Source organism: Cydia splendana, chromosome 13, assembly GCF_910591565.1.
Source record: "Cydia splendana chromosome 13, ilCydSple1.2, whole genome shotgun sequence".
Taxonomy (NCBI): domain Eukaryota; kingdom Metazoa; phylum Arthropoda; class Insecta; order Lepidoptera; family Tortricidae; genus Cydia; species Cydia splendana.
Window position 1 is genome coordinate 10,470,428 of NC_085972.1, and position 13,863 is coordinate 10,484,290.

Here is a 13,863-nt window from a genome sequence, read left to right on the forward strand (position 1 = left end):
ATGATACTGAAGATGCATGGTTACGAGATGATGACATCTGCTGGTCATTCGTCAGGGTCCGGCTCTTCGTCTTCCGCGTCAATGAGGTTGTCCAGACTCGTGTCCGAGTCATCTTCTTGTCATCTGCAATGAGCACAATAGAGTTAACGTTTTTGCTCCTAAAAAGCGCTGATTTTAGGTCCTCCTTATAAACAGCCTGAGAAAATCCGTAAATATTTGAGAAGGTCGTCACCGTTGGCTTATTAAAAGAAAAAGAAGCAAAGATTTATGCGATGGAAATACGTCATCTGATATGCCAAAGGCATTAATATAATTATCATACAGCTCTCCTAGCACAAAACGGAGAGTCTTTTCTAGCGTTGGTGAATAGCAAAACAACCTTGACGACGAGCAAGATAGTGCAAGATATCTAAATTATATTCCCGAGAAGTCTAAATTTACCAGCCAAACAATGACTTTGAAGTTTTAAGTTTAGATTCTATTTGTTGGCCCGACATCGTCTTGTTGAGAAGCGTGGTTAAGAAGAGGTGCCCATGTGAGCAGATGGGCGGTAAGATGTAGTCCGGCAGAGACTGCAAACGGCAGTGTTCTCCGTTTGACTGGACTAGATGCAAATTGTCTGCTGTCGCTCCCTACCGTTATAAACACGGTGTTGAAGTAAGCGAGATGGGCAACAAGAGGGACGTCAACTCTCAACTAACAGTGGAGCTTCCGTCTTCTAACGAGCTGCAAACTTAGTTACCTACTGTACACTGTACATATATAACTGGGAAGAGTGAGAAGCAGGAACTGCTGTAGCTTCCTACCTGGTTATGTACACGGTGTCGATGTGAGCGAGATGGGCGGCCAGAGGGACGTCAGCTGACACAGCGTGGAGCTTCCGTCGTTCAACCGCGCTGCGGGCTTGCTGGACGGCTAGATCACCACACCAGCGCTCGCAGCGAGCGTAGATCACAACACCTGGTCAATTGTGGATGCAAGGTTTTAGTTTTACTATTGCTATGTAACCGATTTAGGCGTTTGTCTAAAATGGAGTCTTCTTCTTCTTAGCAGTCTTCTTGAAATTATTGGCTCATAAATTTCATGCACGGAATCCGGTGTTTATGTATTATAGGCTCATACATTTCATGCACGAGAGCCGGTAACGTGTTTATTATATAAACATACTTATTTCACCATCACTGATGTGATGATCTGATGATGTCTACCCAAGTCGTGTATTAGTGGTCGATGTACCCATGTTAATTGTAATTGATGATGATGATGTAATTATACCTACTAAGTAATTCAAAGGCTCGATAATAGTCGACAGAGCCAACGCCGGCGTCTGCAGCCCTGCGCCTTGCGCATGCCCAGGGCGTGAGCTGGCTGCCATCAGGCGCATATAAAATTGCTGCGGATCTAAACTATTGCTTAAAGATGTTAATGACATACCAGCGCCAGCGAAGAGTACGATAGCAGGCCAGGAGTCAACCAGTAGAGGCGTGAGGAACAGAAGAGCCGGCAACAGAGCCAATGGCGCTTGTAGCCCTTGTGCCTTACGCATGCCCAGAGGGTGAGCTGGCTGCCAGGCGCATATGAAGGCGCCGCAGATCCAGACTGTAAAGGAGTTTGTAATAAAATTACTGGTCACATTTTTAAGGAATTCAATATATCTACAATGTAACCACGGAGAATTAATATTGTACGTGCATCAGTGGCGGCGCGTCAAACATATCCATAGGCAAGCCGGGGCTAATTTGGCTTACATAGTTCCCACATAGTTCCTTTACAACTCTGCTCAAACGTCCAAAAACAGGCAAGCCGGTGGGAATCGGCTTTTATGGACGCGCCGCCACTGACGTGCAAATCGACACAGTAAAAACACTTTAAAAACTGTCGATTCGTGTGGCGGAAACCTTATTGCAAAGTGGTAAGGTCTATTAATAGTCGATTGTGTTCTTTTCGTAACTACCGTCAAATCAAATGGTTAATTGTTAATTCATAAATCATTAATGGATTACGATGTGTTTACATTTATGTCAGGAAATTATGATTGCATCATATGTACTTACGTCGTCGAGCTGACCTAAGCAAGCACATTAAAACCGATCTGCTTCATCTATAATTGAGGATGTCATTGTCTGTCTTGGTCATTTTAGCGTTTAATTGTCTTCGAGAATTACGAATATGTTTGAACGATTTTACTGATCGGTTAAAAACCCAACGCAATTTACCTAAAAAAAGCTATAAGAATTAAGAGTTTTGTAGTAGGGTCGTAGGGTCTATAACCCCAAAAATTCTGAGGAGTTAAGACATACTTGGTATCCCAGCAGCGAACATCGGCAATCGAATGTGTTCATTGCAGAAGGCAACGGCTATCAAGGCAGAAGCTATCACTTGCACTGTGGCGCCCACTGCTGACCATCTGGCCCCGCGCACGCATGGAGGGATGGGAGCGCTTGCCTCGGGGAGAGACGTCACTACCTGCAATATTGTTGGGGTGAGTTTCTTAAATATTCATTACTTGTTAAACCAACCACTGCATGAGATTATAGGTACTATTTACCGGCCAAGCTTTTTCTGAAAAATCTAATAATAATAACATCACGCCGCCCACGCTATTTGCCACCCTAAAGCAGTCAAACGTACGAGGAACTTTCAATTTTACTATTCATAATTTTTTATGAATAGTTTGAAATGAATCAATCATATATACCTACACAAATCAATACCACGTAGGTTAGAAAGACAATAGTAGAAAAAAAAATTGTATTAAAGTAAGTAAGAAAAATACCTACGGCAGAGATTAGCCACATTTTAAAAGGGGTTGGTAAAATAACTATCTAGATGTTTAAGCTATTTTACTTTAGGTACACGCAGTCGCATCCAGTGTAGCGCAGCAATTCGACCAATATATTTCTTGAAAAGTGTAGGAAGCCGTGTAGTGTAACGTAATGCGCCACTTACTTGTATCGTATCCCTATATTCCTTAACAACGGCGTCGATATCAGTGGAGTCATCGCCAGACGAAAGGTCCGCTTCGCTAACTTCGACTTCGACGTCCGACGGTACTTCGTCAATAGCAGTTGGCGCGATCCGCTGGTCACTGCTGCAGCTTGTCATTGGCTCGGCTTCGTCGACCACACCGCTGCCGTATTCGTCGAGGAGGAGACATTCCCGCTCTTCAGTTTCTGGAAAAGAACATAGGTTGAGGTGGTCATGGACATGGTGTTGGTCATAACTTCCGGAGTTCCCAAAGTAATCGTTTTGTTTTTGAATTTTGGACCTTCTTAGGAATTTAGGACCTAATGTAGTTAATATCTGGGATCTATATTGCTCGTTTAAAGGTATTAGATAGATACAGAGAGCCTAACGAGAATAAAATATTCAAACGAATCCTCAAATTGGGATATAAACAGAATAAATAAGAATGAACTCAATGGAATTTATTAATCTTACCTTTCGCGGTTACTTTAGATTTAATGCTCTCTAAGGTTTTTGTGTGCCGAATAGCAGAAGGGATGAACCAAAGCCCCCTCTTAGATTTCTTGGCTGACGTCTTAGCTCGTGTGTCTCCTCGATCTAGACGTTTATACTCAACATCTGTAAAATTAAGAGAATTTCAAGAATATTTGGTTCTACTAAATATGTGTACTAAAATGTCTTCATCAAAATAAGTATACCTCCGGCTTCTTTTTGTTCGGCAGTCGGTACACAGCGCATTATCATAAAGTGGAAAGCCTGTACCGAAATTCCCAGCAAGTGACTCGCGTTCATTAGAGTGATCATGTGGGAAAGTGGACAGGCAAACGCTAGAATTGCTGCTAGACTACCTGCAAATAAAGATACCAGATCATATAAGATTCGCTTATGAAACAAGCCACTTTAACTTTGAGAATGTGACGTAATCTCACCAGCAGTGAACACAGCTAGCACCGGACTGCCCGTTGTTTGACTTTCGTATGTCATAGATCTGGTGAGCACCTTCCATTCAGGAGAAGCCAAAGCCACCAGAATAGAGAAGAGTATGGGACACAGCTCGGTCAGGGCTAGACTGATCCCTGCTACGGTGACTGCGGCTAACAGGGGACACACCCACGAGGGTGCTCTGGCTTCTAGTAGAGTGGTTATTGGTAAAGCTGCATCTATACTATTCCTGTACAGAAATGATGAGGGTACAGAAATCTACTTAATTTAATTGACAAAAGGTGCACAAATATGTATATGGAAATTGATACATGAGTATGCACGAGCACCTTCAATTAATGTGACAAGGAATCATAACATGATGTGCTATAAAATGTCTATATATGTTTAGCATTAATTCAATCCAACAAAGTGGGTTCCTTGTTTGATATCCATAGATTATCCCCTAATACCATACATTAAACTATCTCTTAACTCACCCTTTTAACATGTTTGTATACAAAAAACACAAGCCAGACAAAATAATCGCAGGCAGTCCAACCATCAGAATCAGAGTCTTCTTTAAACTCCCGTTATCTTTCTTTTGCGTCGATACACAAAAAGCGTATGAGATAGGCGATCCAGCGGCAAAAAGCTGTAATGAATAAAGATTAGAATGAATCGCAATGAAAAAAAACACAAAGAACTGGAAAATACTTAAGACAATAAAAGTATCTCTTACCTCGTAAATAGTCATAGGTATAGGCATGTTTATATTTGCAATATCTAAATTTATTAGTCCAAAGATAGCGAAGAATTGACTGAATATGTACAGCAGAATCAACAGCATAAACGTGAACATCATGCTTTCCTGGAAAAGAAAACCGTAGGTATAATAACAGTCAAGTCAAACAATAATCAAATGACACTTCCATGTTTAACACACTTATACTGAAGTAGTTAGTAAAACCCTTGTCCATAATTTTTAGGAGTTCCGTCGTTTCTTTATGTATATCTGTGATCTCATATCCTAACGAACGTGAAAATAATCGGTGGCCTCAAGCCTTTCAAGCAAGAAAGTTCCAAACCTAATCAGATAAAATGTGTCTAAGAAATGAAAACTGTCAGCCGTACCTCCAATCCACACATGAACATGGCGCAGACAACCATGACCACAGTAACCCCAAGCACATCAGGCCAAGGCTCTCCGAGCGCTCTGGTTTCATATCCAAAGAGCCATCGCCTCGTCCGGCCGCTCGTCACGTGATCCGCCGTCGCGCTGAGGATCCTTGCGCAGATGGCTACAGCCACCAGGTGTGAGAGGAAACACATCCATGTTGCCATAAAGTCGGCGAAGGAGCGCAGGTTGCGCTCGCGACGGCCACGGCTGGTTCTTGCCGGTGGTAGGATGTCAGCTAGTTTCTTTAAGTCTCTACATGTGATAGCTGCAGGAAAAAAAAGCAGTGTTATTTTTCGAACTGTTCTTGTTTGACCTCGAGGCGACAGCAATTGCAAAAAAATTGGTCCTATAAAGTACTCACTGGCCACTGTTATAAAGGCGGCAAGCATCAAAATAGAAGGAACAGCGCAGTAGCTCGAGTTAGCAGCAGCTAAAAGCGCCAGTAGAAGTGCTGCCAAAGTCCAACGAGCTCCGCACGCGCACGCGTTCCCGCTGAACGCCCTGAATAAGTCCAATAGTACTTACTAGCCACTGTAATAAAGGCGGCAAGCATCAAAACAGCAGGCACATCGCAGTAGCTCGAGTTGGCAGCAGCTAAAGGCGCCAGTAGAAGTGCTGCTAAAGTCCAACGCGCTCCGCACGGATCCCCGCCGAACGCCCTGAATAAGTCCAATAGGTAGTACTTACTAGCCACTGTAATAAAGGCGGCAAGCATCAAAACAGCAGGCACAGCGCAGTAGCTCGAGTTGGCAGCAGCTAAAGGCGCCAGTAAAAGTGCTGCTAAAGTCCAACGCGCTCCGCACGCATCCCCGCCGAACGCCCTTAATAAGTCCAATAGTTCTTACTAGCCACTGTAATAAAGGTAGCAAGCATCAAAACAGCAGGAACAGCGCAGTAGCTCGAGTTGGCAGCAGCTAAAGGCGTCAGTAGAAGTGCTGCTAAAGTCCAACGCGCTCCGCACGCATCCCCGCCGAACGCCCTGAATAAGTCCAATAGTACTTACTTGCCACAGTAATAAAGGCGGCAAGCATCAAAACAGCAGGCACAGCGCAGTAGCTCGAGTTGGCGGCAGCTAAAGGCGCCAGTAGAAGTGCTGCTAAAGTCCAACGCGCTCCGCACGCGTCCCCGCCGCCGAGCGCGCTCAGGGTGCGGCTCATACCGCTCTCCGGCTCGCTCGACATTTTTCTCACTTCTCACAAATTACTGTAATTTACAAAATTACATGGTTTGAGACGTACTGAGACTTTGTTATTAAATAAAACTCCTAAATAGTATCTAGGTAATAATGTAACATACTATGTTTCGTAACATTTTGATAAACTAGTTAATTAAATTGTACCTAGAGGTAGGTGGTTTTAAAGACGTCACTGTAAGTCTTGTAACAATAACTGAGACGTAATATCCTGAAAGTCATGTTAAGCAAAAAGTGGGTTGTGTTAGGTTCTTGTTTGTTGGTTGTCAAGGGCCCATAATGATTTAAACTTAATTTAAAGAAAGAAAAGGCTTTAAAATTAACATATCGCATAATATATTAATATATTTTGTGCAAAGGAAATTATAATAATGTTAATTAAGTTAAGTAGTTAACAAAATATTGTCCTATCCTGTTTATAATTGTGTTCAGTACCTAAGTACTTACCATAATAAAAACATTAACCACTCAAAACAATGACTTCACCACAATTGTTTTCAAACATGGCGCTGATGTAGGTCATTTATTTCACAAATAAACTAAAAATCCAGATGCATTGACGAGAATTTTGGGAAATTTAGTGCCTAAGTGTGGATAACCGGTAAATAAGGTCGGTTATCCATGTTTCTGCGACAAACTAGAGCGGTGCGGAGCGATGTGGGCGTCCCTGTTGTTCTGTTTTCAATCGATACACGCCGACCGCTGGGGTGACCATTATTTACGGAAGGACGTGCATAATGTAGTAGGTCCCAAATTTTAGGGCACAAACTTTGATCAGACTGGGTTTTTCGGCTTCCAAAAGTGGGACAAGCAGTACGAAATACTTCATTTTCTCAATCGATATTTGTTAATCTCAACATTTCTAGTTATTTTGTTTCTCTCTGCCTCTCATAAAATTCTATTTTTGGATGCTGCTAGTTCTAGTACAACTTATTGAGTGTGAAAATTAGCAAAGTACATAAGTAGGTACCTATTTCAAGAGTTTGGACACCCTACATATGTTTCATACTAAGGCTTCACACTAAACGGTTTTCTATGGCCCCGTCACCTTGTGTAAGCAGAATTCTTTATTAAATTTCACCTATTTGTTCCGGTTCATCCGTCGATTTAGACACATGCTTACCAAAAGCTTATTGGGGTGGGTTAAGTCACGAACTGAAATTAAAACTAGTCGAATTGAACCCCAGGTTATGAAAAAAGTCATTACATACGAGTACCTTGGTCCATGTAGTCATTTTTGTATAGGTACCTACGGGTAACATTGGCCATCATCATTAAGTGTCACGAGATCATATTTCTCAATATTAACCCTTGGCTTGATGTGCAAAGATGCGTGGAAATGGTTAATTAAGTCAATCAATTTCTACTTTCTTTCTTCTTTTAAAAAACGGCTTCCATCAAATTTATGACGATTTCGCCAATGGCAAAAGTTTGCTCGTAAAGCATATCGTCTGGGGCCCATTTCTCAAACGGTGGTATTAGACTAATAATATTAGTCCACGAACTGTCAAATCGTATGGGTTACCATGGCAACACACTAATAATAATAGACTAATATCGTTCGAGAAATGGGCCCCAGGCTATGATATTTTATATGGCCCCAGGTAGTAGCTTTTAGTAAAGTTAGAGCTGGACTTTACAAATAGCCATGATGGACTGCCGAGTATTCACTAAAGAATTAATGAATAGAGAATGATTTATATAACCATGGAAAATTTCAGCTATCTAGCACATACTGGGAGCTAAGCAGCGGGCGGACAGACTGACAAACAGACAGACGGACATAGCAAAACTATAAGGGATTTAGTTGACTAAATAACCCTAAAAATATATACAGTACTTACACCGTACTTTCCCAATTTAAATGCAGCCAACCGGATCTGTTTAAACACACGCACACGAAAACGGTAATTCCTTAATCAAATTACCTCCTGACTCAACGCAGTTTCTTGCAGTTCACGGAAGAATTAAGTGCTCCTACGGGAATGACTAATATTGAGACATTTGAGACTCGGGCAAAATTGAGTATGAGTACTTATACACGTAATATGGTTGAGATAATGCGTGGAAATCTCTAGTAAGATCTCTGCTACGCTACGGTGCTGATTTCATATACGGAAGATTATTGTTTTGAAGTTTAAGTACTAAGGCCCGATTCGAACTTTAAGATACGTCAAATATTACGTCTACGTAAAAGTGACGTTTTTTCAAACAAAACGTATCTTAAAGTTCGAATCGGGCCGCTAGTTCGTAAGCTGCTTTTGTATGCCCGGACTAGACTGATCAACATGTAGGTACATAGTTCGAGATGGACAGTGTGGTAGACCGACGATGTTTGTAGAAAATTTTATGTCGATTACTTACGAAAAATTAAAAAGAAGGACCTTTATATACATGCACCCCCATGTTAGCTTTTCCCCCTTTTCAAGGCAAAGAAAACGGAGCACTGGGGGCGATTTTTGAATTTCGATCGCTCGTTTTCGTCACACGAAAATCAGTGGAAAACGGCCAAATGCTAATTTTAGAAATACGTGCGATAGAAATTGGGAATGTAGTGGTATTGACCTCTCGTTTTCAATTCTATTAGTAGAATTTAAATGCTTAGAAGTGGAGATATTATTGAACGATTTAAACGAAATCGAGCGGTCGAATTTCAAAAATCGGCCCCCTGCTTGAAAATTTCCTCAAACTCATATATGTTATGTACCTATATATGAATATGTAGGTATATGGTACTTATAGATTTAATGTAAGTCCACAAACTCTTTCGTGGAATTTATTGAACTTATAGACGTCCCACCTATCAGTGCACTAAACAAATATCATCAGAAGTTTATAGCAGCGCGGAACCTGTGTCCATCCTTTTATTACAATACATTTACATTATCTATAAGATGATTCTCAGAGATTGCTCCATTTGATATCTGCGTGTAGCTCAGCCTCGCGGCGACTACAAAAGAACCTTATCTCCAAGAACTTTTGTTCTTGAACAATACTAAAATGCGAAGGTAATCAGCTATAAATTTAAATGAAATATTAGGTAATTAGCTGTTAATAAACCAGGGGCCGTTAATTATAATTCGAATAAATTGAACGCTTAATTAGTGTAGCTAATGTAGAAAATTTTAAGGATACAATTTGATTTAGTTGGTGGTAGAATTATGCAAATTAAGTTACTTTAGAAACTCCAGGTAATAATAGAGCACTTGCACCCGTATGTGAAGTCAAATGCATATGAATTTCTGATAGTGCACCCCTTGCATAGAAGTTTGTTTGTAAGGGGGATCAATAAACTATCTTTACAACTGAATGCAGGTACTTACCTTTACCACAGAATAAATAATAGTACTAGGTACAGAAGACTCACTCCCTAACAAAACGCGTCTGTTACGATCAGCACAGATATGGCCGCTAGGTGGCGACAGCGCCACGCGCGGCTAATGGCTTTCCCCAAAATTGGGGCCGAACGGATGTACTTTTAGCTACCTGTAGCAAAGCGACGAAATCGCGGAGTGAGCCACGCCTGCCTTTACCTACGGATATTTTTTGGGAATATATTTATGAAGGATGTACTCCGGTATTTTGGGTATAGTTACAGAATTAATTAAAACTGATATGATGATGGCATCAAATTGTATTGATATATTTCATGTCTGTCGTCATTTTTTGGTCCTGTTTGAAAATAAATACTTGATAGACACGAAACAATACGTTTTGTCAATAATGTTTCGTCGTTCAACTATCGCGTGAATCAAAGGGGGCACAATTATTTGAAACTGGGGGCTATAAAGAAATTTATGTTGGGGTTTTTCAGTCGATTTTGGCGGAACCCCTGTCTAAAACTGCAAATTACTGTATAATTTTTTTGATAACTAGTATAACATTTATTGAAACTCATATAATGTAGAGGCCCAACGGAGCCGACATGTCCCGTTTGATAAAGGTTCCTTTTAAAATACGTAGATTAAAAAAAAAAAAAAACTATCGCGTGATTTACAAAACAATTTACCCATACCTATTCCTGAACTGATTTAGTAGGTAATTTTCGATCCGGTCTGCATCAAATAGGTACTTAGATGTAAGTAGTACATAAATAATGGTAGCCAAGTGGCGAAATATGTCGGAACACATTTCTATAATGGTAAATGGTATTCATCTAAAGTTTGAGTACACCTGCATGATTTTTAAGTTATGTGTGTATATGTAGCGAGCGAGGTAAGTAATATATACCTATATACTTTTAAGTATATAATAATATGGCATTTTAAATGTCAAAAGTTAATTAGGTACGCTTAAAGTCACCACTAAACACTTCAAATGTATCACACATGTATTATTCGCATTTTCTAATCATCGAAGTGCTACACACAATGCCTGTTGCATCCACGCTCCCTAAGAAAGCGCGTGGGCGGCTCCCCTATATACGGCGGGTCATCCCGACGGCGCTCATTGGGACTCTGTGCGCCGAGGGATCACGATGAAGGTCCAAGTGTGCTTGGTGCTTATGGTGCTGGTGGCCCAGCTGTGTGTGGAGGCGTACCCGTTCCGGCCCGGGAATATTGACTATGTGAGTACCTCGTTGTAAATTTTTAATAAGTACACTAAATAATAACAAGACACCTGCTAGGTACGTACCTATACACCCAAAACATTTTTTACTTGCAATAATCAATCTGGCCCTAAAATTAGGTTTTAGTCAATGGACTAAAGAACATCAGTATGTGTTGAAAAGTTGTCGTAATACAGTTGTTCTAAACGTCTCTTTCACAATTAAATAAAGGTTTATAGTGCCCATATTGTAATCTAAGTATTTGTAAAATGTCTTAATTATTAACTAGATTGAAAATGATCTACGAGGGGTGTTCAAAATATTCTCGGTATGAAAATGAAAACAAACAAGTACGAAAAGTTTGATATTTTTATTTTTCAATATACTCCCTCCCTATGTTCATCCACTTAAAAGATCGATCAATTTTTTTTAAATCCCCGATAAAAATTTTTTTTTGTCTTTGGTGTAAAAATGCTCCTCCACTGCTGCCTTCAATGCTTCATCATCAGAAAAAAAATATTCCATGCAGATCCTTTTTAAGATTGGGGAACAAAAAGAAGACGCTGGGGGCTAAGACCGGACTATACGGTGGGTGAGTAACAGTTTCAAACCCACATTCAACAATAGCTGCCTTGGCAATATGAGCAGTATGGACGGGGGCGTTGTCACGCAGAAGCAGAACACCTTTGGTTATCTTTGCTCGCCTCTTTTCTTTGATAGCATCCTTTAATTGACGTTGAATGTTAGCGTAGTACTGTCCTGTGATATTTACACCTTTTTCTTTATAATCGATTAGTAATATTCCTTCAGAATCCCAAAATATCGTGACCATGACCTTGCCAGCTGAAGGGACGACCTTGAACATCTTGGGATGAGCTGAACCCTTAATGTGCCACTGCATGGACTCTTGTTTACTCTCTGGGTCATAATGATGAACCCAGGTTTAATCTCCAGTAACTATTCTTTGCAGCACCTCATCAGGATTTTCACCGCACAGGTCAATAACATCGGAACTACACGCTACACGCATGTCTTTTTGAAGCCGAGTCAGCATTCGCGGAACCCATCTTGCACTTACTTTTGACATATTAAGATGGTCATGGATAATATCATGTACGATACCAATAGAAAGATTGGTTACTTGAGCTATAGATTTTACCTTCACTCGACCATCTTCCAATATAAGTTTTTCCACTTTATCAATATTTTCTTGTGAAGTAGCTACTACAGGCCGACCAGGTCTAGGGTCATCTTCAATACTAGCCCTTCCACCCTTAAATTCGCTTGACCACTTTTAAATGGTAGATAAAGAAGGAGCAGACTCACGGTAAACACAATCCATTTCCTCTTTTATGGTTTTTTTATTTTTACCCTGTTTTGTCGAGAATCTTATGACGCATTGATGTTCTGATTTAGTTAACATTGTCAATTCGCACATGATGTTCATGTTTGTTCAGCAATTGCAGAAAAACAAAAGAACATCTCGGTTCGAATTATACTTTTTTTTAATGTCAATGAATAAACCTTAGCGGCCAGTAACAAAAGAAATTTTAGAAGAGGTTGTAAGATATCAATACCGAGAATATTTTGAACGCCCCTCGTATTTAATATGTTATTTGTACATTAAACATATGCCGGTCGAGCTTTTGCGCGAGTACCTACTCGAAATGATGTGCCGGTATAGCCACAAAAAATCTATGTAGTAGAAATTGTAAGTAAGTATTGCGTATATTTTAATCATATAATTTTACTTGATTATTAAAATACATTAATTTTGATATTAACATATCAAGGTGCATTTATTTATTAATACATTTCCGATGTAATACAGTGACATGAAATAGAGGTAAAAATAGTATTGATACAAAATTTATAAAGATTAACCCGGCAATGCAGCAAACTGGCAACTATTTTAACACTAAGAACAACTGCGAGAATGTAGAGACCCTTCACTGTAGAGCCCTTACTTATTGTGTGAACGCCTCTTGCATTGTTCACATAAAGTACAATTGTGTTGTTGTTTGAAGGCGAAAAGGTTAAGTACCAACAAAATATTAACCATTTTTACGTAACATCAAATATTACGTTTAATTACCATTACTTAACTACAGTTATTAATTTATATGTGATGCTTTTCACACGACCTACGCTACGTCATTATTAATTAAGCATGGGTGCAATATGTAATTGTTTTTGTGGTTAAATAAGGCTGTTTTAGGCGAACACTTACTGATTAAATTTAATCGTATAGGTACTTATAGTTAATGTGGAATGTTATCCACTGTAATAAAAATATGTCTGTATTTGGGCGAAGAGGTAAAACTGAAAATTGTGTAGACGTGATGTGAATCATAAATTAGTATACGTTATTACTGGTGTGAATCGAGTGTGAATCATGTGTACTGGCTCTTGTGGGATTCTCAATCTTCATTGTCAACACACTTTTTAAGGTACAAACTTTTTAAATTAGAAAAATCATGGCTATCGTATTTAACAGAATGAAACTAATAAATTGGTGTAAGTAATTAAATTAATACATTACTGTATCAGTGTGACAGTGGCGGCATCCACTTAATTTCCACTGTCTTAACCAATCTACTACACATTTTAAGGAAAAAAAAGACAAATTAGCTCCGGGTTGCCTACCTACATATACTTACCTATGTTTTTAGACAAACTGGATGCCTGTATGCGCTTTAGCTAAATATAATTGTAAAATATTCCCTTTATATATTTGTTCCTGAGTCATGGGTGTTTTCTATGTATATAAGTATGTATTTATCTATAGTAGTATGTATATCGTCGCCTAGTACCCATAGTACAAGCTTTGCTTAGTTTGGGGCTAAGTTGATTTGTGTAAGATGTCCCCTAATATTTATTTATTTTATTTAGATGGAAGCTATCCGCCGCATGCAGCAGATCCCCCAATGGCACTGCATGCGCTACCGTCGGTTCCAGCTCCACGGGCCGTGCAGTCGATGGTGGCTGATGCGACGCACCTGATTCATCGGCTAACCGGGACCGAACACTTGGAACATGGCCATGGGTTTAGGA

At 39.9% G+C, this 13,863-nt stretch overlaps 1 protein-coding gene across 1 annotated transcript; it reads right to left on the reverse strand.

Moving 5' to 3' along the window:
- Nucleotides 1-802: 802 nt before the first annotated feature.
- LOC134796012 (uncharacterized) lies at nucleotides 803-6,948 on the reverse strand. Its single transcript, XM_063767912.1, has 12 exons — nucleotides 6,704-6,948; nucleotides 6,072-6,260; nucleotides 5,023-5,333; nucleotides 4,631-4,759; nucleotides 4,389-4,543; nucleotides 3,897-4,138; nucleotides 3,666-3,815; nucleotides 3,442-3,585; nucleotides 2,950-3,173; nucleotides 2,301-2,466; nucleotides 1,435-1,599; nucleotides 803-960 (listed from the first exon to the last, which is right to left on the reverse strand). The coding sequence occupies exons 1-12, from the start codon at nucleotides 6,708-6,710 to the stop codon at nucleotides 803-805; spliced, it is 2,040 nt and encodes a 679-aa protein (XP_063623982.1). The 5' UTR covers nucleotides 6,711-6,948.
- Between the last annotated feature and the right edge of the window lie 6,915 nt (nucleotides 6,949-13,863).

What these genes read in the sequence shown, in the direction of transcription:
- LOC134796012 (XM_063767912.1), bottom strand. An exon ending in TGTTCATGTGTGGATTGGAG is followed by an intron (nt 4,760 to 5,022) that starts GTACGGCTGACA and finishes TTTCTTTTCCAG; the next exon opens with GAAAGCATGATGTTCACGTT. An exon ending in AATATAGGGATACGATACAA is followed by an intron (nt 2,467 to 2,949) that starts GTAAGTGGCGCA and finishes ACAATATTGCAG; the next exon opens with GTAGTGACGTCTCTCCCCGA.